At 40.6% G+C, this 27,411-nt stretch overlaps 1 protein-coding gene across 1 annotated transcript in view; it reads right to left on the bottom strand.

The window, feature by feature from the left end:
* Positions 1-27,411, bottom strand: part of LRCH3 (leucine rich repeats and calponin homology domain containing 3) — a 101,801-nt gene that overhangs the window by 23,219 nt on the left and 51,171 nt on the right. The window contains 8 exon segments of the mRNA XM_054713894.1: positions 905-958; positions 1,912-1,962; positions 5,127-5,276; positions 9,303-9,348; positions 13,389-13,465; positions 16,048-16,244; positions 19,157-19,274; positions 21,366-21,459. Coding sequence (XP_054569869.1) covers positions 905-958; positions 1,912-1,962; positions 5,127-5,276; positions 9,303-9,348; positions 13,389-13,465; positions 16,048-16,244; positions 19,157-19,274; positions 21,366-21,459 — 787 coding nt within the window.

Below are 27,411 nucleotides of genomic sequence, written 5' to 3'. Positions count from 1 at the left end.
AAACTGCGCAGTTAAAATGTGCTTTCTCTCTCTCAAAGGAAATGATGATTGCAGAACACACAGAAATTTGGACAGACAATGGAAGTTAACATACTAGGACTCTCATGCTGAAGTATGCAGTTCATGCAGTAGTATGCACAATGGCGGCAGTTACTAACACATAAGACAGGAATTGATATAGACAGCAGATTTTTGAACTGCTAGTTTTCAATACTACTGTGAAAAAATAACATAAAACATGATGGGAAAAGCAATATGTAAATGGTTAGAATTATCTTTCAAGGCTGATAAAAGTTAAACTTTTAATAAAGTTCTCATAATATACTGCGTTTTGGCTGATGAAACAGGCAATAAAAGTAAACCAGTGTTAAAAAAGGATCAGTAGATAGCATTCCAAGTTAATGTTTCCCTTGAATGTAAAAATGGGCATGGAGATGTAAGTAATTTTTTCAAGTTTGGGATTTTCAGTAGCTTAAGAGAAATGACAAAATAGGATGCCAAATACACAGCTGTATAATTAGCACCATGGAGTAAAGAAACCCATTTAACACACAGGTGACTCATGAGTTAAATTAATTATTAATAAAATAAGTGCACCTGGAATTAGAAATGACATTTAAAAAACTCCCAACACACATACAAAGTCAATATGGTTCATAATGCAAATGGTTTACATTTGCAACATTAACAAAGATATTTTAATCATAGCTGCAGAACACCGGACCACTGGATAAATCATGAATGGTAATGTAGGAAAACAGTTCAAGCTATTTTTTAAAGCATTTAGTAATGATGCCCATCATGTTTTATGATTTTGAGATTATTTCTGAATGAAAAATACAATCGCTATTCTCCAATCTCTAGACACAACAATTTAAAACTCCATTTTGTGCAAGGCTCTTACCACTAACAAGGCACTATCATCAGTGTGTTGAGACCTTCTGGATGGGAAGGGACACTGGAGAGGTGGAAAAAATGAAGCAATGTCAAAACAAACTATGCAAACACGTGACATATTTCACAAATACACAAGCAAAGAGCCATATTAAGACATAATTGTGAAGATGCTAACATATAGGACAGCATTCAATATCATTTTGATTCACATACCATAAGAGCTAATAAGTTGGTTTTGAGTAATGATTTTCTTCCAAAGATAAATAACTTCAAATATGATCTTATTTGCCTATAAACTTTCTAAAGCAAAGAGGGAACAGGGATTATTCTTTGTTCACAGAAGAGAAAGCTGAAGTATAGATGGAGCAGTAACATGAAGAATTTGTCAGTTAGTGAGCCAGTGACAAATAAAAACAATCAACTCAAGAATCATGATTTCTAGTTTAGGTATCTCTTTATTACCTTTCTCAGACAAAACAAAAGTATAATTGAAAATTTTAGAACTGTTATTTTCCTGAAAAGCTTTAATTTTCAGATAATGAATTCTCCAGAATGACCATCAAGAAGGAAATGTAGGGGGGAAAAGGAAGAGTGTGTTAACTAATGTGTACAAGTATAATAAATAACATACATGCTTAAGAAATGAGCAATGAAGTTGAAAATACTATGTGGAGTCTTTTTTTGTTTAATACTGACACCAGTCAGCCATGCCGGATCCCCCTCTGGGACTCTCACTATGTGATATGCTTTGAAAGTGGATGAGGAAGATGATCCCTCTGGTGGGGATAGGGAAGGAAATAAATAATCTCCAGATGGATGTGTATACTTTTAAAACCCTCTGATCTACAGATTCTGATAAATTCCCTGGCTTGTGTCTTCTTCCATCCAATAAAAAGAATTTTGTGAGGGGAAAAAGAGAAAATAGCAATATTTTGATCACTGAAAGCACATGTCAAACATTTCATTTCCATTGCAATAAAAAATTCCAAAATAAAGGTGATTATAAAGACTTACCTCACCATCTAAGGGGTGTTGTTGTTTTTGTGGACTGTGTGATGTTTTCTGCTACAGACGCCCACCCCCCAAAAAAGGGAAATTGGTTAGAAGCTGGAACACTAGAGATGATAAATTCTATTTACTAAAATAATCATATTCGGTATTTCTTATGTATAATGTTTTTTCTAGATTTACTGGTTAGAAGATATTGCTCTTTCCCTGAAATAGCTTACAATTGAAATGAGGAAAGGCAATAAAATGACAAACAGTGTTTTCATGTCTATAAACATCTATACATAGAAAAATTTAAAACTATCTTTTTCATATACACATGCATACAAACATTCACAAAGTAGTGATCTCTCACTACGTTTTCATACTGAAATCATTCTCTAATGGCTTAGATATCACTCTATACTAACAGCTTGAGCTCTCAACCATCAGCAAATTTCATATTTGCATTTCAACTGCCTGAGGACACAACTCTACTTGGAAACCCCACTCTCACCTCATGTTCAATACATCCAGAAACAAACTCACAATTTTCCAAACCAACTGACTCTTTTCCCCAATTTGCTAATTTCTGTTATTATATCAAATAAAAATATAACATCTGTATAGCCAGTGCTTTACAATGTGTTCTTATGTACAGTATCTCTCAAGTGATTCTTCTTGTTACTCTGTGAGATAAACAAACATCATAATCATTTAGAGATGAGAAAATTGAGGATAAGAGAGGTTATGTGACATATGCAAGGCTGCAAAGTTTTAAGTGGCATAGCTGATATTTGCATTTATGTCTTCTGACTCCAAATCCTACATTCTTTTCACAATGCTAGACTCCTATTAAAACCATCATTTTTTGCCTCAAATTCTTGCTTTGGGACTCCCCTCCCCACTCATCTATACTAATAAAAGAGTAAGATGCAAATTGACCATAACTTCGCAACACCCACTAGCCAATCAGGAGTGAGTATGTAAATTTACCCAACAAAGATGGCAGGTTAATTTGCAAATGCAGGCCGAGCGGCTGGGGGCGGGGTGGGAGGCTTGTGTTGTCACCATGGCGACGACACAGGTGTCTCGCACCACCTCAGCCGCTCCGGGACTCTGGGCAGTGTGGGAAGGTGGAAAGGCGGCTCCAGTCAGAGCGAAGGTGGTGCCGGCAGCCAGGGGAAGGAAGGCCCATTCTTGCACGAATCTTCGTGCATTGGGCCTCTAGTTTATGTATAAGACATAATGATGCTTCTCTTGAAATCTCTCTTACAATTTTTAAAATCCACTGTGATGGTAGGGTGTGTAATGCTCACCATAGTAGTAAAAGTATTAGATGTATCCATAATTCTGAAATAGTTAATATTTAACAGTTAAATGTTACATGTATGAGGAAACTAAAGGCACAAAATGGTTCAGTAACTTTCCAAAAGTCAAGCATAGCCTGGCCAGTGTTGCTCAGTTGGCTGAGTGTTGTCCCATGCACCAAGAGGTCACAGGTTTGATTCCCAGTCAGGGCACATGCCCGGGTTGCAGGCTTGATCCCCAGTAGGGAGCGTGCAGGAGGCTGCCCATGGATGTTTTGCTCTCACAGTGATGTTTCTCTCTCTCAAAATTAATTTAAAAATATCAAAAATAATGCATAGAACAGCACTCAGGACACAGTATGAGTTAGCCATTTTTATTATTGTGGTCATAGAGTAGGGTTTGGAGCCAGTTTGTCTTTTTTTTTAAGAAAATGTTTCTTTTTTTTAATATATATTTTATTGATTTTTGACAGAGAGGAAGTGAGAAGGAGAGGGATAGAGAGTTAGAAACATCAATGAGAGAGAAACATCGATTCAGCTGCCTCCTGCACACTCCCTACTGGGATGTGCCGTCAACCAAGGTACATGTCCTTGACCGGAATCGAACCTAGGACCCTTCAGTCTGCAGGTCGACGCTCTATCCACCGAGCCAAACTGGTTAGGGCAAGAAACTGTTTCTTTTTCAACCTTATTTCCATTTTCTGTTCAGCCTGTCTTGATTAGAATCCTTCCTCTGCCACATACTAGCTGAGTATTTAACCTTAGGCAAATTATCATCCTCTCAAGCACGAGATATCATCATCATCATAGGATGATACATTTGGGCGGGGGGGCGGGGAGGGGGAAACCCTAGCCAGTTTGGCTCAATGGATAGAATGTCGGCCTGCGGACTGAAGGGTCCTGGGTTCAATTCCAGTCAGGGCACATGCCTGGGTTGTGGGCTTGATCCCCAGTAGGGGGCATGCAGGAGGCAGCCGATCAATGATTCTCTCTCATCATTGATGTTTCTATCTCTCTCTCCCTCTCCCTTCCTCTCTGAAATCAATTTAAAAAAAAAAGAATTTATCATGAAGATGATACTTAAAGAAGATGGTCTTTGGCTAGAGTTAAGAAACACAGGAGAGAAAATTTTGGGAGGACAAAAGTGATTCATTCATTCAATCATTCATTCAAGAAATATTAATTGAGCTTTACTACAGGATTAGACTTGCTCAGATCTAGGGATATAGCAGTGAATAAACAAGACAGATATGGTCCCTGTCTTCATGGAATTTACAGATAAATGGGAGAGACAGATATTAAACAAACAAAAATACACAATTATTTAATTATGAAAATAAATCCAAAGTGATTTCAGAACAGGAAGACTTAAGCAATACAGGCAAAAAATGAACCAGGTTTAGAAGCAACTACAGAGGCTGTAAACGTTAGGGGAGAAAAAAAAAGAAGTATTAACAGGAGTTGTTAATTGAGTAGGTATGGAGAGGACAGAAAGGAAAGAATCAAAGGATAACTCTAAAGAGGTCTGTGAATCTCTCAAATTTTTGGTATCCAGTAGAGTGAGGAAATTAGAGATAGGTTAGATAACAATAGTTTATATTTGCATGGCTCTTTCATTTTCATAACTATTGCACTAGAGATTGAGAGAATGGCAGCTGGATAATAAAGTGACTGGTAATTAAGAGGAAGAGATTGCTGTCCTAAGAGCAAGATCATAACTTCTAATTGTCCTCAGGCCTATCTACATGAGGACAATTAATCTAATCACAAGTAGGAGAAAATTAGACTACTAGTATTCACTCAAGATTCTTTATATGAGCAAAAAAAAGTCGATCTTTTAATTAAGATAATAAAAACTGATAGCTTCAGCAAAACAAATAAACACTTCTAAGAAACTTTAGGAATATCATTAAATGAATTCAAAGGACTCACTTTGACAAAGTCCAGGACAGCATCTCTCTGAATCTGCTTGGTCCTTATTTTCTCCTCCTCATACTGTAAGGCAGCAAGCTGTGCCTCTCTCCTAGTGCGCTCTACTAACTGTTCTCTTCTCTGATGAAGTTCTAAGTCTGTATGTGATAGCTGAAACAAAAATCAGTTTGCATATGCAAGTGGGGATAAAGACCAACTTATCTATTTAGGGAACTACTACTGACCCAACTTTAACTTTGCAGTCACCTAGCATTTCTTTAAATGTGTTTATTGCTATTTTTTTTTCTCATTTTTGCACTGTTCTTAAATGTACTACTAGAGGCCCGATGCACGACATTCATGCACTGGAGGGGAGGTCCCCTCAGCCTGGCTTGTGCCCTTTTGCAGTCTGGGACCCCTCAGGGGATGTCCGCCTGCCAGCTCAGGCCCACTCCCCACACTGGCAGGCGGACATCCCCCGAGGGGTCCTTAGTGCTGCCATGGAGGCAGGAGAGGCTCCAGCCACTGCCGCTGTGCTTGCCAGCTGTGAGCCCAGCTTCTGACTGAGCAGTGCTCCCACTGTGGGAGCGCACTGACCACCAGGGGGCAGCTCCTGCGTTGAACGTCTGCACCCTGGTGGTCAGTGCACATCATAGCGACCGGTTGTTCTACTGTTTGGTCTATTTGCATATTAGCCTTTTATTATCTATACTAGAGGCCCGATGAACGAAGATTCGTTCAAGAATGGGCCTCCCTTGCCCTGGCTGTGGGCACTGCCTTCGCTCCGGCTGGAGCCACCTTTCCGCCTCCCACACTGCCCAGAGTCCTGGAGTGGCTGGGGCAGGGCGGAACGCCTCCGTCCCGCCCCACCCCTGCCACTTGGCACCTGCATATGCAAATTAACCCACCATCTTTGTTGGGTTAATTTGCATACTCACTCCTGATTGGCTGGTAGGTGTGGCGAAGGTATGGTCAATTTGCATCTTACTCTTTTATTTCTTTTACTAGAGGCCCGGTGCACGAAATTCGTGCACGGAGGGGGTTGTCCCTCAGCCAAGCCTGTAACCTCTCCAATATGGGACCCCTTGAGGAATATCCGACTGCCCGTTTAATGGGCAGTCGGACATCCCTCTCACAATCCAGGACTGCTGGCTCCCAATTGCTTGCCTGCCTGCCTTCCTGATTGCCCCTAACCGCTTCTGCCTGCCAGCCTGATCACCCCCTAACCACTCTGCTGCCAGCCTGTTTGTCCCCAACTTCCCTCCTCTGCTGGCCTGGTCACCCCTAACTGCCCTCCCGTGCAGGCTTGGTCCCTCTCAACTGCCCTCCCTTGCAGGCCGGGTGCCTCCCAACTGCCCTCTCCTGCTGGCCATCTTGTGGTGGCCATCTTGTGTCCACATGGGGGCAGGATCTTTGACCACATGGGGGCAGCTATATTGTGTGTTGCAGTGATGATCAATCTGCATAGTACTCTTTTATTAGATAGGATAGAGGCCTGGTACAGGGGTGGGGGCCAGCTGGTTTGCCCTGAAGGGCGTCCCGGATCAGGTGGGGGTTCCCTTGGGGTGTGGGGCGGCCTGAGTGAGGGGCCTGTGGTGGTTTGCAGGCTGGCCACGCCCCCTGGCAACCTAAGCAGAGGCCCTGGTGTCTGGAATTTATTTTCCTTCTACAATTGAAACTTTGTAGCCTGGAGTGGAGCCAAGCCTGGGGCTCCCTCCGTGGCTGGCAGCCATTTGTGTTGGGGTTATAATTGAAACTTTGTTGCCTTAAGCGGGTGGGCCCCGCCAGGGTGTGTGGAAAGCTTTGCTTCCCCTGTTGCCAGCGGCAACCCTGGCCTGCTCTCTCAAGCTCCATTCTGCTGCCATTTGTTTGAATTTGTTTATCTTCTAGAATTGAAACTTTGTAGCTTGAGTGGAGGCTTAGGCCTGGCAAGGGCAGGCGGAAACCTTGGCTTCCTCTGTTACCTAGGAAACCTTTCTCTCTGTGGCTGTAGCCATCTTGGTTTGGGTTAATTTGCATACTCGCTCTGATTGGATGGTGGGCGTGGCTTGTGGGTGTGTCAGAGGTATGGTCAATTTGCATATTTGTCTATTATTAGATAGGATTAGTATAGCCTAGAGGCAAGGTGCATGAAATTTGTGCATGGGGGGGGGTGTCCCCTCAGCCCAGCCTGCACACTCTCCAATCCGGGACATCCTTCTCACAATCCTGGACCACTGGCTCCTAATCACTCACCTGCCTGCCTGCCTGGTTGCCCCTAACTGCCCCCCCTTCTGGCCTGTTCATCCCTTACTGCCTCTGTGCGCTGGCCTGACTGCCCCTAACTGCCCCCCCACCAGCTTAGTCGCCCCCTAAGTGCCCCCCGCTGCTGGCCTGATCACCCCCAACTCTGCCCCCCCCCCCCGCTGGCCTGGTCACCCCTCACTGCCCCCCCTGCCGGCCTGGTCACCCCACGCAGCCTGCTTGTTCAGTCGTTTTGTCGTCCCTCACTAACCCCCCTGCCGGCCTGGTCGTAGGCAGCCATTTTGTGAGGGCATGAAGGTTAATTTGCATATTACCTCTTTATTATATATGATATATAAAGAGCCAGAGTCTGTAACATCCAAAACGACTGAAGGGACGACCGAACACCAGGCTGCATGCGCAGCAGGCTTGGGTGGGCGGGGACTGGCGAGTGGGCTGAACTACTGACCTCTCAGAGAGAGAGAGGCGGGGCTGATCAGCTGCTGCTGCGACTGCTGGCGAGGCCAGGAGAGAGAGAGAAGCAGGGTCTGATCCACAGCCTCTGTGGCAGCTGCTGATCAGCCCTTGCCTTTCTCTCTCTCCAGGCCTTGCCAGCAGCCGTGCCTCTCTCTCTCTCCAAGAGGTCAGCAGTTCAGCTTGCTCACCAGCAGCCTGGGGCGGCTGTTGAACAGCCCCACCTCTCTGATCAGGCCCAGAGATAGGCCTGGAGACGCTGACTGGCATAGAAACTGACCAATCAGAACCAAATCTGGGTGAACTGTGAGGAGCCAATGGCTGCCTAGGAGGCAGAGCTTTTGTCGCTGACTGGCATAGAAACCGACCAATCAGAATCAAATCTGGGTGAACTGCGAAGGCAGAACCTAAGGTGGGGGCTGAGGAGGAGTTTTAAGGACAACAGCTGTTTGGTGTAAGGTATAAGAAAGTGGTTCAATTTTTTAATGACCAGTTTGGCAGTATAGTGCATATGGCTGGGTATCAGTCCAGATATAGGGATTATGTACTTTTGTCTGCCAAGAGCAACTCCTCCTGCTGAAAAAGGCTTCCCCCTGCCCCCCATTTAAGAAATCCTATCCTATATAATCTATCTATACTAATAAAAGGGTAATATGCTAATTAGACCGGGTCGACCAGCCATCTTCCGGATGTTGACTTCCTTCCGGACAAAGCCATGGTGGTAGGGGCCAAGGCAGTTAGGGGTGATCAGGCCTGCAGGAGAGGGAAGTTGGGGGTGAGATCAGGCCTGCAGGGGAGGGCAGTTGGGGGCGAGATCAGGCCTGCAGAGGAGGGCAGTTGGGGGCAAGATCAGAATGGCAGGGGAGGGCAGTTAGGGGCGATCAGGCAGGCAGAGGCAGTTAGGAGTGATCAGGCCGGCAGGGGAGAGCAGTTAGGGGTGAGATTAGGCCAGCAGGGGAGGGCAGTTAGGGGCAATCAGGCAGGCAGACAGAGAGGTTAGGGGCAATCAGGCAGAGGTGATTAGGGGCGATCAGGCAGGCAGGCAGGCAGGTTAGCGGTTAGGAGCCAGCAGTCCCAGATTGCAAGAGGGATGTCCAACTGCCGGTTTAGGCCCGATCCCATAGGAAACGGGCCTAAACCAGCAGTTGGACATCCCCCAAGGGGTCCCCTATTGGAGAGGGTGCAAGCTGGGCTGAGGGACCCCCCTCCCGCCCCCCATGCACCGGGCCACTAGTATAGGATAAAGCCATCATGCGGATAAAGATTTATTTTCTGTCTGGTAACTAAAAACACTGTTAGCAAGTATCAGGTGTACATATTATATTATGGTAACTAAAAACACTGTTAGCAAGTATCAGGTGTACATATTATATGTATGACTGAGGAGACAGGCAGTGAAGTTCACAGATATCTGGCCATTAATAGTAACTTAAGTAATATAAAAAAGGAAAACCATCTTAGTTTAAAAACAATAAAAACTAAAACGGAACATTTTTTTACCTGATTGTGACTTGGTGACAGTGAAGAAGATGGCCCAACTGGAACCCTGACCCAGAAAAGAAAAAGGAGAAAGAAAAAACCCTCTTTGATAAGAGAGACAGATATATAAAAGACAAGTGAAACTTCATTGTTAATGTAGCTTTCTATTAATCAGCAGGCAAACTGTCTAGTGAGCACTTAAAGGCTAAATAAATTTTGTAAACTTGAGCCCAAGTCATTAAATTAAGCTACAGGACTACCTGATGTCTTCAACTCATGTTTCACGTGATGATATCACTGATCAAGTTATAGACAGCTAACAACTGTCTGTGATCAGCCAATGCTGATAATACAATTATTTGAGATCACTTTCAAACAGTATCATTTTTTATAGCATAAATGTTATCTTCTTTACTACCATGATTGAAACAAGATACATATAAATGGAGATCGTTTTATATACAAAGTAATTTATGAACAGACATCTGGAATACTACAGAACCTGGTAACTGTACTTGCAAAGAACTCCGACTCCCATTTTCAATTGACAAAGCAATTTTAAGAGCAAAAGTAAAGATACTCTTGGTTTTTATTTTCAAGAAAACGATGAAACCTGATTTAATGCTTAAAAAAATAGTAAAACTTGCTTCTCCATTTTATCAGTGTTAATTCTTATAGTTTGGTATTTATCTTTTTCCTGAACTGGACTTGGTGCTTCAAGTCTCTGTTACTCATCTGTGTCTTTAAAACTAACAATGTTGCAACAGTGACTTTTTGACATTTAGGACCTGAAATTTTAAACTATGATTATTAGCCAAATGGTTTTTAATTCTATATTGCTTCCAATATAAATTAATAAACTTTACAAGACTTAGCGTGATACTATCACCTCTCCTGAGCTAAAATGACATTTAGATAATAAGTAAACACTTTAAAAAAAACAGTAATTTTTGTTAGTTTTGACTTTACATTTATTTAATCCATCTTGGCAAATAACTATAAAATACTTAACAATTTATCATAATCTATCCCCCTACCTTTATTATTCTCCAGGCAGGTAGGTACTATGTGTGTGTGGAAGGGGTAGGTGGGGAGCAATGTATATGGAGGGTAAGGGATGTGAAGGAGAACTTGGAGGAGAAAGTAAGCAACTTCCTTTTCAGCAATGACTAATGGGCAAGTAGCAGTTTGTTAAACTGACTCAATTCCTTTGAGTCTCTGTAACGGGAGGACTGATATTTCGGTTAAGACAGGCCTTGGGAGCCTGAAGTTTCCAGTCGTTAGAGGTGATGTTGTTTTGTAGGTTCTAATTATCAAGTCCATTTGCATATAAGCACGATGAGGATGGGAACTTTGATTAAAGTTTACAGCTGTTTCCAAATACCTGGAAAAGTACTTGGCACACAGAAGTAGCACGTAGATACTGAGCAAATATCTAATTGAAAAAATGAAGTACAGTTGGCACTTGAACAATGTGGCAGTTAGGAATATCAACCCCCACCCCCTTGCACAGTTAAAAATCTGCATGTAACTTTTAAAAAATATGTATATTTTTATTTATTTCAGAGAGGAGGGGAGAGGGAGAGATAGAAACATTAATGATGAGAGAGAATCATTAATTGGCTGCCTCCTGCACATCTCCTACCGGGGATTGAGCCTGCGATCCAGGCATGTGCCCTGACTGGGAATCGAACCGTGACCTCCCGGTTCATAGGTCGATACTCAACCACTGACCCACACTGGCTGGGCCCGAGTATAACTTTTGACACACCAAAAACTTAGCTGTCCTTTGGTATCCCTGGCAAACTGGTTTTAGCCCCCACCCCCAGCGATACCAATATCCACAGATGCTCATGTCACCTATATAAAATGGCGTAGATCAATGCATGAAGTTGGTCTTCCACATCTGTGGACCCCCAAATGTGAATCAAAAACAGTATAGGTATTTATTGGGGAAAAAACAAACAAAAACATGTATAAGTGGATCTGTGCAGTTCAAAACCGTGGTTTTCAAGGGTCAACTGTATGCATTGATCTGAGAGCTTAACTGGTTATTGAGCTCCCATTCAAAGACTATATTAAGGTCTAGTGATTGGAAACACACAATTCAAAGTATAGTTGGCCCTCTGTATTTGTGGCTTCTGCATCAGGATTCAACCAACATTTTAAAAATATATGTTTTCATTGAAAAAAAAATTTTTTTTAGAGAGGAAGGGAGAGGAACAGAGATAGAAACACTGATGACAGAAATATCATGGATTGGCAGCCTCTTGCATGCCACCTGCCCCCTATTTGGGATCGAGCCTACAACCTGGGCACGTGTCCTGACCAGGAATCGAACTGGTCACCTCTTAGTTCATGGGTCAACGTTCAACCACTGAGCCACACTGGCCAGGCTCAACCAACATTTTAAATCCATGGCTGGTTGAATATCCCAATGTGGAACCCGGGGATATGGAGAGCAAACTCAGACTTGCACATTTTGGAATCTGAAGTGGTCCTGGGACCAATCCCCTGTGGATGAGGGAGGATTATAATTATGCTTCAGTTTCTAGCACTGTGGCACTCTGAATGATTCTTCCAATGGAAACAACTAAAATGTTGAATAAAATAGTATTTTAAAATACACTGCTGAAGTGCCATGAAAATAAAGAATTCACAGATTATAAAAATCAGTAAAAATAGGAACTCTGGATTAAGGTTTAATAGACAGATTTTTGGCCCTTATGATCCCCACATCTGGTGTTACTCCAGTGAACACATGGCACATCGAAAGGACTTTGCAGATGAAATTAAAGTTACTTATCAGCTGACCTAAAATGGGGAGATTACCCATGTGGGCCTAATATAATCACATGGACCCTTAAAAGAAGAGGAAGGCAACATAGTTTGTGAGATGCAGCAGAAAGGGAAATCAGAGAGATTCAAAATGTGAGAAGGATTTGGTCCATCACTGCTGGCTTGATATAGAAGGAGCCATGAACTAAGAAATGTGGGTGGACTCCAGAAGCTGAAAATGACTCGCAGCTGATAGCCAACCAGGTAATGGGACCTTAGTCTGCAACTGCACGGAAATGAAATCTGCCAACAACCTGTATAATTCCGGAAGGGGATTCTCCCCCAGGGTCTCCAGATAAGAATCCAGGCCAGGCAATACCTTGATTCAGCCTTGTGAGACTCAAAGCAAAGAACCAAGGAAATCCTGTACAGATTTCTACCCGACAGAATTGTGATATAATAAATGGGTGTGTTTTAAGCTGCTAAATTTGTGATAATTTGTTACATAAGCATTAGAAACCAATACATAAGGCAACTGGGCTAAAAAGCTGGCTTTCACCTTGAGGGTTTATACTAAAATCCTAGAGATATTGAGCTTTACTTGTGATGAACATAGGAACTAACAGGGCCAGGAGATAGAGTCTAGGTCCATTCAAAGTGGGAAAATGTAATAGGAAATCCCTGAATTGTAATCTTAGAACACTACACCCTCAGTAGAAGTAGACATGGCAACTAAAAAGTCATTTTGAGATAAATTTCAAAGATACAAAATTTAACTAAATCACTATGAACTGACTGATGAGACTATAAAAGGCCAAGTTATAAATTTCTTTAATTACTCTCCCCATTTTCTTTATCCATCTATATCTCAGTCCCCTAAACTATAATATCCTGTCAAGCTTAAGTAAAGAACTATGTATGACACGTCTACATACTAAATATACTATTGTTTTAAGAATAGGCATGCCAAGTCTACTGCTTTAGGAGTTCATAAAAACAGAGGAAGCAAAAAAACAAAGGCTGAGAATTTCATTTAGCTTTCTTTATGGATAAATCCAGATTATCACCATAAAAATCTCATTGTTATTAACTATCTTCAAATCAAATAATTGTTTAGGTGATCTGAATTTAGAAACAATAAATCAATTTTACTTGTTTTGCTATTATATGAGCACAAAGCACATTATCACGCAGTTCTAAATACAGTGTCTAAAACACACGGTATCTAAATGTCTTCATTATACACAGATCTATATAAAACTAAAATCATTTCATGCTTTTTATTGAGTGTTAAGACAGAAAAAAATGAATAGAATTGGTTTTTCAAACCTGTTTTGATGTGAATATCTTCTTATGTCTTCTGTTTTTTGAAACTCCCTTGTGGGTACTGGCTTTATTGGTGAACTCTACACAAAAAAAGCAGAAATAAATCAATTTAAATATATATCCAGAACACTGTGATTACACAGTTCACATTCAACTTGACATTTAGGAATATATATATATTACACTAAAAAATATTATAATATTATAACAAAATTTTCAAATGTGAATTTTTATGTTTAAAGGATTATAGGCTATCTTACTGCTTTGGTAAAAACAAAACTACTCATAATCCAAAAATGTTTATTTTATTTTCAAAAAAGTAGATTTCCTTCTCACTGTATTATATAAATTATAGTGGACATGCAGTATAAATGAATGATAAGATGTTAGCATTGATATCAATGTTTCTAACTCTCTATCCCTCTACCTTCCTCTCTGTAAAAAAATCAATAAAATATATTTAAAAAAATGTATATGACATTGGTTTAATTTAAAAAAGTCATATTCTGTAAGTCATGCCCTATTTTATCATACTTCTAGATATGTGAGAGATTTATAATAAAATCAAGTAATAGCAGAGTGTTTAAAATCTCAAATAGATTAGTATCTTAATCCATTTTCAGATAGTATTCAAGAACATAAAAAAACTTCACTGATTATTTTTTTAAACATATTTTTATTGATTTCAGAGAGGAAGGGAGAGAGAGAAAGAAACATCAATGATGACAGAGAATCATTGATCGGCTGCCTTCTGCACACCCCTTACTGGGGATTGAGCCCACAACCAAGGCATGTGCCCTTGTCCGGAATCGAACCCAGGACCCTCAGTCTGCAGGCTGACGCTCTATCCACTGAGCCAAATCGGCTAGGGCTTCACTGGTTATTAAACCATCTAAAATAATACTGCTTCATCACATTAAAAATGTTTTTCTTTTAAATTGCTTTGAGAGAGAGAGAGAGAGAAGAGAGAGAGAGAGAGAGAGAGAGAGAGAAAGAAACATCAATAGGTTGCACCCCGACCATGGATCGAACCTGAAACCTGGGCATGTGCCCAGATCCAGAACCTGCAATGTTTTGGTGTATGGGACAACACTCAATCAACGGAGCCACACCAGCCAGGGTTGCTTCATCATATTTTTATAGATGCCAAATTTTAGAAAGCTTTATGAAACAGAAGTCATAAAGAGCCTTATGACAGACATAAAGACTGCCATACATAATAGGAAGCAAGAATTAAAAACATATTACAAACTGGCCAATATAATGGATTGAAGAAACGGCACTACAATTTTTCACCAGTAGAGTAATAGGCATTATCACTTTTATTAGACACCTCATTTATACAGTCTAATTAACCATAAAATAATCAAAGAGACCTTAAGAAAATAAAAAGGATTCCCTTTAAGATTATAGTGTGCATTGTTGCCCAGCTGGTGTGGCTCAGTGGTTGAGCGTCAAACCATGCACTGGGAGGTTGCTGGTTTGATTCCCAGTCAGGGTATATCCCCAGATGGAGGAGTGCAGAAGGTAGCCAATCAATGTTTCTCTCTAATCAATGTTTCTATCTCTCTTCCTCTCCCTTCCTCTCACTCTAAAATAAATAAAAACATATTTTTTAAAAAAGGTTATAGTGTGCACTAGTGATTATAACTTTATTATAAAGTAGTTGCTCTAGCAGGGACGTTTATAACCTGAACCACAAGTAGTTACATTAATCACCTCGAACACACTGATATCTCTGGGCTGCAGGACTCTGATTTATATAACTTTATTCAACTTTAAATACAAGAGTGCCTTCTGAATACCAACAAAAATACTGTGTTCAAAAGCCTTCAGATAGGAAAACCAAAGGATTTTTTAAAAGAATGATAATATCACTCCCTAACATGTCCCACTTAAAATGATTATTCTCTATTTCATCATTCTCCAAAAAGGCCCAAGTGTTTCTCAATAACCCCTGCTCAGAACCTGGGACCAACACCAGACATTAACAACACACACACTAAAGTGGAGCCATTTTATTATGCTGACAAGATTTATTGAAGAATGCTATTTCTACTTGAGACCTTTGGGGAATTGGCATAGTTCTTGCAGTGGACTGAATGCTCGTTTGTTTTATAAGGCAACTCAATGCTCCAGTGTAAGAGACATCCAAGAATTTTATTGGCAAACAATTTATATTCTGTGTGACTGAGCATAAAAGCTCCAATATCATTAAGCTCAAATTTTATGGTTATACAAATTCTATGGTTAAGTTTCTATGTTGCTCCGAAAGTCATCGGTTTGGTTCAATTCTTAGTTACTGATCAAACTATGATTTGTCAATATGTAACAATAAAAAAGCAGTAAGAACAACAATTAAAAGCATCACATTCCTTTGCATTTTCTTCAAAGGCATAGAATACTCTTAGGACTTTTTAAATTCTTTTTTAAAAATTCTGATATCTGTCTTATTTAGACAATAAACGTAAACCCTATTTGAGACTATAGTCTGATTTTTAAAAACGAATCTGAAAAATTCAGTAATGAAACTGGAACTGAACATAATAAAACAAATAATAAGGCCTAAACCAACAAATCACTGATAGACAGAAATTTATACTACCATAAATTATTTTTACTAGGGGGTAGCAACAGAGTTAGGCTTAAATATGTGTACTACCTCATGAGAGATTCGCCGTTGTTCAATATATGCCATAAACTGTGAACTGAGGCTGTCTGAGTCCAGGCCCTTGGGTTGTCTCACCTCATCCTCTTCTTCCTCTGCAGTACAGCTGTCAATGTAGTCAATTTGATCTAGATCATGTTCCACTGTCCACATCACACACACATCAGAAAAAAAACATTCAAATTAGATAGCTAATGAAAGACATTACATTGCATTTTTTCCTTTTCCCTAACATTTTCTATTCTGAAAGTGGAAGAAATGAGAAGTTTAAATTATGTAAGCCTTTATTATTAGTCCATGGCCACTCACAAAAATAGGCTCCAGAAAAATCTTAGTCCTAATTCACTAAAGCATATAGTAATTGATAAGAATTAGAATACAGACCTTTAATATTTATTTTTTCCTTGGATAGCTCTTTACTGGTTTAAATAAGACAGTCTGAGTTTTTGACACAAAGAAAGAAAGAATAATTTTTATTTAAATATATTTTATTGATTTTTTACAGAGAGGAAGGGAGAGGGATAGAGTTAGAAACATCAATGAGAGAGACACATCAATCAGCTGCCTCCTGCACACCCTCTACTGGGGATGTGCCCACAACCAAGGTACATGCCCTTGACCGGAATCGATCCTGGGACCTTTCAGTCCGCAGACTGATGCTCTATCCATTGAGCCAAACCAGTTAGGGCAGAAAGAATAATTTTTAAACATCGGACGGTACATATTCTTTTAGGTTCTTCCCCATGTTTTAGATTTGGGGCGTAATCATACCTCTCTTTGAAGAGGTGGGAGGCAGAAAACCTAACACAATCAACTTAAAAGAAAAGAGAAAGGACTGGAGGAAAGTGAACTTGGAAATAAAGAAATAGATACTGACTACTGTTTCCCTTCCTGTAACTGCTGTCCAAAACCAGAACAAAGATTTTCTATTTAAAAATGATTTTCTAGAGGTCAGCATTGTAGATATTTTATAGCAGTTTGCGGATAGAAGAAAATCATTTGGGGAATTTTTTATTCTATAAATGTCTTGGGGTGAGGCGAAGTATATAAATAAAGTATAAAATCACATCATTATATCTATATATAAAGAGCCAGGGTCCATAACGTCCAAAACGACCGAACGGACAACTGAACACCGCAAGTCAGTCCTGCAGTCAGTGCCGGCGCGGTGACCCAGCACTGACTGCTGAGAGGGCTGCGGATCAGGCCTGGAGAGGGAAGCAGGGTCTGATCCGCAGCCTCTGTGGCAGCTGCTGATCAGCCCTTGCCTCTCTCTTTCTCTCCGGGCCTCGCCAACAGTCGCGCCTCTCTTTCTCTCTGGGCCACACCAGCAGCCTCGGAGACTGCTGATCAGCCCTGCCTCTCTGATCAGGCCTGGAGACGCTGACTGGCATAGAAACCAACCAATCAGAACCAAATCTGGGTGAACTGTGAGGAGCCAATGGCTGCCTAAGAGACAGAGCTTTTAACGCTGACTGGCATAGAAACTGACCAATCAGAACCAAATCTGGGTGAACTGCGAAGGCAGTAGCCATTTAAAAATCCAGTTAAAATGGCACGCTAGAAAAAAAAAATACTTGCTATGAAGATCGTTTCTCTAGAGATGTATTAAATCCCAGCTATTATTGTATGATATTCTATAAGCTGGCTAAAAGTTGCAGTTTCTGGGAATAGTCAATTTTAAGAAGTGTACCTCTCAATTTAGTTTTCTGATTCAATTATTTCTAAATATATCCATAACTGAAGTTAATACAAAAATAAATTTTGAGTTACTAGTTATATTAATAGGTAAAAAGATGAAAAGGTCTACACCCACATTAGAAACAGGTACATAAATGCATTTTTTTCCCAATGTGTTACAACTTGTGTGACTAAATAAATAATTCATTTTATTACTACTTCCCAAGAATGCAATATCATTTTTTCATACTATTTTGACCAACACTCTCCAAGAGAAATAGAATGTAAGCCACAAAAGTAAACCACATATGTAATTTTAAATTAACTAGTAGCCACATTTTTAAAAGTAAAAAGAAAAGTTGACTAATTTTAATAATATATTTTATTTTGTCCAATAGATCTAAAATATTATCATTACCACATGTAATTAATATAAAACATTATTTTACATTCCTTTCTTCATGCAAAGTCTTCAAAAATCTGTTATACACTTACAGTACATCTCCATTCAGAAAAGCCACACTTCAAATTCTCAATAACCACATGTGGCTAGAGCCTACTATATTGGACAGCACAGATATAGACATTATTTTAAGGCTTAAATGAATCAATGAGAAAGATTATTACATATACAAGCAAGATTAAAAAGAAAACTACTAAAATATGAATGAAATGCTAAATAACAGAAGTAAAAAAAGAATATAAAATGGTAGGAAAAAAAGACAGCAAACCACTTAACTGAAATAATGAGTCAGAGATTAAACCTCTTCTCAGATAATACAATGGATTTCTGGAAAATCAAAGTCATTTCTCCCTTATGGCTTACCCTCAAAATTTAAAAATTCAAATTAAAGCAATATTGAGTAGAATAAGAAAATCAAGTCTGCCACAGATATACAAGCAGAAAGAGTTCTGTCTGTTAATGAACTATAAAAACAATTATATAATTTTAAAAATTTTAAATCACAAATATTAAAATATCAGAATAAGGATGACTCAGATTCAGATGCCCTTGAAGAGCACAATTCCAGATGAAGGAAAAGGTAATGAAGAATAGCGGTGAATTCCTAAAAGAGGTAAAGTAATAACCACAAAAAGAATCTTTGAAAGGAGACTAATACTTCAAAAGAAGATTCTGGTTAAATTAAGATTAACAAAAATCTAATCCAGATAAACTGTCATTAATATTTTCCTCCCAAAATAAAGATAAGAGAGAAGCACCGTATTTTAACTGAAAGCCTGAAAATACAGAGAAATTGAAATTTAATCCCAACAGAAAACATTTTTTTCCCAATCATATAAGAGAAAGTCTTTAAAAGAGTTGAAGAAACTACAGATACACAAACCAAAGGAGTAGGTGTGAAAAAGACCATTTTTTAGAATAATTATAAAGACTTCAAATGTCATCAGGAATTATATTTACCTCCATTTGCTACTACTACACTGCCGCGATTCTCTTGGTACTGGTTTTCTCTTCGTAGTCTTTGTTCTTTAGTAATTTCTGCTACTCGAAGAGGTAGATCTGTAAATTCATCTGTAGGCTTAAAAAATTAGTAGAAATATTAAAAAATATTATTCTACACTTTAGGTTACCAAGTATTTAAAAGCATGGATATAATATAAACTCATTAAAATGTATATTTAAGAAAAAAATACCCAAAAAGTTCTGGATATGCATAGTGGTGAAAGTTTCTCAACAATGTAAATGTACCTGATGCCATTAAAATGCACACTTAGGAATGGTTAAAATGGCCTTGGCTGGGTGGCTCAGCTGGTTGGAGCATCATCCCATATACCAAAAGGTTGCGGGTTAGATTCCTGGTCAGGGCATATACTGAGGTTGAGGGTCCCATTCTCTGGGTTCTCTCTCAGATCAATGTTTCTCTCTCTGTCTCTCAGATCTATAAAAAACATATCATCGGGTGATATAGAAGGGTATGTATGACTATAAATAAAGGGTGGGGCAAAAGTAGGTTTATAGTTGATCATATGGAAAATAACTCAATAATTAATAAATAATCTCTCTATATAAAAGCCTAAGCGACCATTCAACTGTTTGACTGGTAGCTATAACGCGCACTGACCACCAGGGGGCAGATGCTCAACGCACAGGCATGGAAACATGGAACAGACTGATGAATCTCAGAGGGAAAGGGGGAGGGCGAGATTAATCAAAGATCTTATATGCATACTAGAGGCCTGGTGCACAGGTTCATGCACCAGTGGAGTCCGTTGGCCTGGCCTGCGGGGATTGGGCCGAAATCAGCAGTCCAATATCCCCCAATGGGTCCCGGATTGCGAGAAGGCACAGGCCAGGCCAAGGGATGCCACCGGTGCACAAATCCGTGCACCAGGCCTCTAGTAGTAGTATAAACTCTGTGTTTGGTGTACTCACAACTGTAAACCTACATTTGCCCCATCCTGTATACATATGTACATGAACTTAAAGTATTTACATATATGTATCTACTAGAGGCCCGGTGCACGAAATTCATGCACTTGTGGGACGAGGGGGGGGGTCCCTGAGCCCGGCCTGCGCCCTCTCGCAGTCTGGGAGCCCTCGGGGGATGTCCGACTGCCACAGAGGCGGGAGAGGTCCCTGCCACTGCTGCTGCACTCACCAGCTGTGAGCCCAGCTTCTGGCTGAGCGGCACTCCCCATGTGGGAGTGCACTGACCACTAGGGGGCAGCTCCTGTGTTGAGCGGGATCAGGCCAAAACTGGCTCTCCGACATCCCGTGAGGGTCCCGGATTGCAAGAGGGCACAGGCCAGGCTAAGGGACCCCACCAGTGCACGATCGGAGCTGGGGAGGGATGCGGGAGGTTGGCCACCTGGGGAGGGGCTGCGGGAGGGCTCCAGGGCGTATCCGGCCCGTCTCACTCAGTCCAGATCGTCTGGACCCAGCAGCAAGCTAACCTACCTGTTGGAGCATCTGCCCCCTGGTGGTCAGTGCATGTCATAGCAGGCGGTTGAGCAGCCTTAGCATATCATTAGCATATTATGCTTTGATTGGTTGAATGGACAACTGGACACTTAGCATACTAGGCTTTTATTATATAGGAGGATATGGATAGAGCCAAAATTATGTACATACCCACTCACATATAAATACAGAAGTAATTTTACAAATCATTGCACACCTAAAATTAACTTGCTTTGTACTCCCAATGAAATGATGTTATAAATAGTACTTAATCACTTAACCCAATCTGTAGCTAAAATATTATACTTTAGTAATTTATAAAAAGAGAAAATATAGTACTAATAACTAAACAAAAGAGATATAATTGGCTAAGAAAGTCATTTATCTTGAGTATATGGATATTCTTTACTAAGGTTCCCATTTCTTTATCCATCAGTTGTAACTGGCTCAGTTCTTGCTTAGGTTTCTAGGATATAAAACTATTTATACAAGACATTGAGGTAACAAACATGTAAAACACACATGGTAAAAAGAAAGTGAAGAAACAATTTTTGGATGGTATGATTATATGGAATTTATATCCTTCCTTTGGTTTTTCTGTATATTTTATGTAATGAGAAATTGAACCCAACTAAGAAACTTTTCATTTTCATCATTTGATTTTCTCTTAATCAGGAGTTATAACATGCAGAACAGAATAAACACTTACTTCATTCCCTGACCATCTCTTATCACCACTGTCAACACTATTGAAACCTGAATCAAGGGCTCCATAAGGGCGACCTGAGTATAGTTCTTCGTGGCTGCCAAAAAGAGACGTTAGTTATTACTGCAAAGTCTGATATTTTAAAATTAACATTTGAAATAAATCAGATTCAATTTTACAAATAAACATTTTCATGGCTTTTAGGGATTTAACTATTTAGAACTAAATGAACATTCTTTTAATTTTTTAATATGAAAAATTCCAAATTAAAACAGAGTAAACAGAATAATGAGCTCCCAGGTACTTGTTACCAGCTTCAAAAATAACATCCTGTCATCCTTGTTTCATCTATTCCTCCATCCATTTCCAATGCCCCTGTCATTTGTTTTTACTTTTAATAGTACTCTTACATACACTGAAATACACTCAACATTGCTGTGCACTTTTGACAAATAAATACATCTTTATAATAACATATACCTCTATCATGATATAGGATATTTCTATTTTGCCAGAAAATTGCCACACATCCATCCCTTCCCAGTCAATTTTTCTCACCCCACCACTGTGTGCAATCACCATTTTGATTTTTTTCACCTTACATTAATGGTCTGCAAAGATGCCCAAGACTTTATCTTAGAACCTGTACTTTACAAGGAAAAGGGGAATTACAGTTACAGATAGAAATATGGTTGCTAATTGGTTGACCTTAAAATAGGAAGATTAGCCGAAACCGGTTTGGCTCAGTGGATAGAGAGTCGGTCTGTGGACTGAAAGGTCCCAGGTTCGATTCCGGTCAAGGACATGTACATTGGTTGCGGGCACATCCCCGGTGGGGGTGTGTGCAGGAGGCAGCTGGTCGATGTTTCTCTCTCATCGATGTTTCTAGCTCTCTGTCCCTCTCCTTTCCTCTCTGTAAAAAGTCAATAAAATATATTTTTTAAAAAATAGGAAGATTATCTTGAATTATCGGAAAGCATTTTCACTGGGATCACAAGGGTCCTTAAAAGTTGAAGAGGGAGGCAGAAGAGGAGGTCATAGTGGTGTAATGCTGGTTTGAAGATGGAGAAAGGGGACCAAGAGCCAGGAATGCAGACAGCCTCTAAACATTCAAAAAGGCAAGAACATGCATCCTACTGAGAGCCTACAGAAGAAAATGCAGCTTTGCCAGTATCCCAAGGAGACCAATAGTTAGACTTCTGACCTACAGAACTGTATGATAATTAATTTGTCTTGTTTAAGCCTCTGAAATTTTGGTTGGTTGTTATGGCAGTAGTAGAAAAATAATACAATTAGTTTATCTTATTGTAGAACTCATAAAATGAAATTATATGTACTTTTTTAAAATTCAGCATCATGACAGTGAAAATATTGATGTTTTTAATATCCTGGAGTGAATGAATGAATAATATGGTAAGTGTAGGTTTAACTTAAAAAAAATCAACACCCTGCTAATCTGTTTTCAAAAGGAACTATATCATTTTGCAGTCTCACCAACAACTTATTTGAGTTCAAGCTGCAAACATTTGCATTGTCTGTCTTTAATTTCAGGTGTTCTGGTGGAGGTGAAGTATTATCTCATTATGGTTTTAATTTGTATTTTTCTCATGACTAGTGATACTGAGTATCTTCTTGTGTGGTTATTGGTTATTATTTATCTTCTTTTGTGAAATGTTTAAATCTTTTGCCCATTTTATTGTTCTTTTTAAACACGTTTTTACTGATTTTAGAGAGGGAGAGGGATATATAAAGAGGAACATCAATGAGAGAGAGATATCCATCAGCTGCCTCCTTCATGGGGATCGAGCCTGCAACCCTAGCATGTGCCCTGACTGGGAACTGAACCAGGGACCTCTTGGTTCATGGGTCCATGCTCAACCACTGAGCCACACCAACCAGGCTCTTTTGCCCATTTTAAAATGTAAGATCAATGATCTTTTAAAAAAATCTTTATTGTTGAGAGTATTATAGATGTCCCCCTTTTTTCTATCCATTGCCCCCTCCTCCACCTGGTTCCCGCCTTGCCCCAGGCTTTCACCACCCTATTGTCTGTGTCCATAGGTAATGCATATCTATATATATATATAAAAGCCTAGCCGAAACCGGTTTGGCTCAGTGGATAGAGCGTCGGCCTGCGGACTGAAAGGTCCCAGGTTCGATTCCGGTCAAGGGCATGTACCTTGGTTGCGGGCACATCCCCAGTAGGGGTTGTGTAAGAGGCAGCTGATCGATGTTTCTCTATCATCGATGTTTCTAACTCTCTATCCCTCTCTCTTCCTCTCTGTGAAAAATCAATAAAATATATTTAAAAAAAAAAAAAAAGCCTAAGTAACCGAACAACCAGTTTACTGATCGCTATGAAGTGCACTGACCACCATGGGGCAGATACTCATCGCAGGAGCTGCCCCCCTGGTGGTCAGTGCACTACCACAGTGGGACTGCCACTCAGCTGACCAACGGGCACCAGGGGCAGGGTTCATGGCTGGCGAGCACCACTGTGGCAGCGTGAGCCTCTCCTGATCAGGACTGACTGGGTGCAAGCCTGCGGCAGGTGCAGTGGGGCTGGGATGAGCTGGAGCAGCAGGCAGAAACAGCAGGAGGTGTTGGACTGCCAGTTTCAGCTCGATCCCCACAGACCACACCAAGGGACCCCACCGGTGCACAAATCCATGCACCAGGCCTCTAGTATGTATATAAATTCTTTAGTTGATCTCTTCCTGCCACCCCACCACCACCCCCCTCCCCTCTGAGATTCATCAGTCTGTTACATGTTTCCATGCCGCTGGTTCTATTTTACTCATCAGTTTATTTTGTTCATTAGATGCCTTGCTTATTTATTTTGACTTTTAGATTCAATTGTTCATAGATATGTATTTATTGCCATTTTTTGTTCATATTTTGATCCCCCCCCTTCTTCTTAAAGAATACCCTTCAAGGTGGTGAAGGCCTGGGGTGGAGGGTGGGGCAGGCTGGAGGGGGTCAATGAGGGAAAAGAGGGGATATATGTAATACTTTCAACAAAGATTAAAAAAAATAAGAAGACCCTTCAACATTTCATGTAATGCTGGTTTGGTCTTAATGAACTCCTTTAGCTTGTTCTTGTCTGTGAAGCAATTCTTCTTTTTTTTTTTTAAATGGGAAATGTATACTTATTTTTTTTTTTACTTACATTTTTCTTTACTGTTGAAAATATTACAAATGTCCCCTTTGTATTTTGGTTTTTTTTTTGTCCCATTGACACCCCCCCCCCCCCACATCCCAGGCTTTCACCACACTACTGGCTGTGTCCATGGGCTATGCACATATGCATATACCAGTAAGTTTCCCAGTTAACCTCTCTCCCCAACCTCAACCCCTCTGAATCTGTCAGTCTGTTCCATGCTTCTATGTTTCTGGATCTATTTTGCTCCTCAGTTTATTTGGTTCATTAGATTCCACATATGAGTGAGATCATGTGATACTTATCTTTCTCTAACTGGCTTATTTCATTTAGCATAATACTCTCCAGGTCCATCCATGCTGTTGCAAATAAGATTTCCTTCTCTCTCTCTCTCTTTTTTTTTTACCACCATGTAGTATTCCATTGTGTAAATGTACAGCTTTTTGTATCCACTCATCTGCTGATGGGCATTTGGACAGTTTCCAGATCTTAGTTCTTGTAAACTGTGCTGCTATGAACATAGGGGTGCATATATTCTTTCTGATTGGTGTTTCGGGTTTTTTAGGATATACTGGTATTCCTAGAAGTGGGATCACTGGGTCAAATGGTAGTTTCATTTTTAATTTTTTGAGGAAACTCCATACTGTTTTACACAGTGGCTGCACCAGTCTGCATTCCCACCAGCAGTGTATTAGGGTTCCCTTTTCTCCACATCCTTGCCAACATTGTCATTTGTTGATGATAGCCATTCTGACAGTGTGAGATGATACTTCATTGTCATTTTAATTTGCCTCTCTCTGATGATTAGTGACTTTGAGCATTTTTGCCTATGTCTCTTGGCCTTCTTTCTGTATGTCTACTTTGGAGAAGTGTCTGCTTAGGTCCTTCGCCCATTTTTTAATTGGATTGTTTGTCTCCCTTTTGTTAAGATGTCTGAGTTCCTTAAATATTTTGGAAATTAATCCCATATTGGATATATCATTGGCAAATATGTTCTTCCATGCAGTGGACTCTCTCTTCATTTTGTTGGTTTCTTTTGCTGTACAGAAACTTTTTATTTTGATGTAGTCCCATTTGTTTATTTTCTCTTTTATTGCCCTAGATGTATCTGTAAACATTTTGCTACGAGAGATGTCTGAGATTTTGCTGCCTATCATTTCTTGCTCTCTCTACTCCTTCTGGCACCTCTATGATGTGAATGTTGGTATGCTTGAGGTTGTCCCAGGGGCTCCTTAACTATCTTCATATTTTTAAGATTCTTTTTTCTTTTCTGATTGGGAGCTTTTTGCTTCCTCATTTTCTAAATCGCTGACTAGATTCTTGGCAACCTCCACTCTGCTGTTGATTCCCTATAAGTTATCCTTTATTTCAGTTAGTGTATGCTTAATTTCTGACTGGTCCTTTTCCGTGTCTTTGATGTTCTCACTAAGTCCCTTGAAGCTTTCATTAAGATCTTTAGGCATCCTTATAACCATTGTTTTGAACTCTGTATCTAGTAATTTGCTTGTTTCCATTTCATTTCATTCTTTTTCTGGCGATTTCTCCTGTTCTTTCATTTGTGACATGTTTGTCTCCACATTTTGGCTGTTTTCCCATGTTTGTTTCTATGTTTTAGGTAGAGCTGCTATGTCTCCTGGAATTGGTCGAGTGGCCTTGTGTAGTAGGTGTCTTGTAGGGCCCAGGGGCTCAGCTTCCCCAGGCACCTGAGTTGGGCACTCTGGGTGTGCCTGTATGTGGGCTGTGTGCACTGTCTTATTGTAATTGAGCCTTGATTGCTGTTGGCATCGCTCAGAGGAATTAACCCCCACGCCAATAGGCTGTAAGGACTAGCTGCAAAGAGATGCTGTCCAAGAGACACCCCTATGGAGCAGGACTTGCTTCAGTGGGTGCTCACTGAGTCTGCCAATTGAGTGTGTCACTCGTGGTTGTGTAGAGTTGTAATCTGGCATGGTCTGAAGCTATCCACAGGGTTCACTGGCTCTGCAGCCTCCTGGGAGGTGCTAAGTCAGCCACTGCCTGTGTCCTGCCTGGGGCCACCTGGTAGGAGCTACAGAGCTATCTGCAGATGTCTGCTACTTGTGTTGGGCTTGAAAGTGCCCAGCTGAAGCCCAGCTGTGAAGCAAGACAAGCTGCTGTTAGTGCCAGGCCTGGGCCCTCTTATAGAGAGGCATGGGGCATGCTAACGCCAGCAGCTCCTTGTTTGAGAGATTTTAGGATGGTCTGAAAGTCTGAGCCAGAACAGGTCATTCAAATAGAAAAGCTATTGCAAACAGCTTGGTTGGGCTGCAAACTGGGTGGGGTGGGGTCACAGGGAATCACCAGGGTGGGCAAACAGTGTGGGCCAGGTTAATGGAAATTCAGATATGGCCCCTGCCAATCAGCTCTGTTATGGGGGAAGTCTCAGCATAGGAACAATGACCCCTGCAAGCACCCATCTGGGAGAAAGCCACCCCTGACTTCTTGCCCCAATGCCATACAATTCAGTTCCTCCCCATATATTCCTGGATGCCCCCAAGCCACTGCCTCAGCACTGGAGCTCAGAGGGAGTGAGTCTGAGTAAGTCCGTGCACCAGCTCTTTAGGAGGAATTGCCTGGGACTCCAGCAGCCTCTGTGTCACTCAGCCACCATCCCCGCTGATTTTTATAGCCCAAAGTTATGGGGGCTTCTCTTCCCAGCACTGGAACTCTGGGCTGAGTGATCTGGTTTGGAACTGGGACCCCTTGCTCATCACGTACACCTCCGCAGGCTAGATATCCCTCCTGATTAAAAAAACACATGTGGGTGTTAGAGCAGCCCGTTCTGTGCCTCTGCCCTTCCTACCAGTCTCAATGTGCTTTCTTCTTTAATTCTCTAGTTGTAAAACTAATATCTATGATCTTAAAAATATT

Source organism: Eptesicus fuscus, chromosome 3 (assembly GCF_027574615.1).
Source record: "Eptesicus fuscus isolate TK198812 chromosome 3, DD_ASM_mEF_20220401, whole genome shotgun sequence".
Classification (NCBI taxonomy): Eukaryota; Metazoa; Chordata; class Mammalia; order Chiroptera; family Vespertilionidae; genus Eptesicus; species Eptesicus fuscus.
Note: the sequence above shows the minus strand (reverse complement) of the source record. Positions and strands in the feature narration are given on the sequence as shown.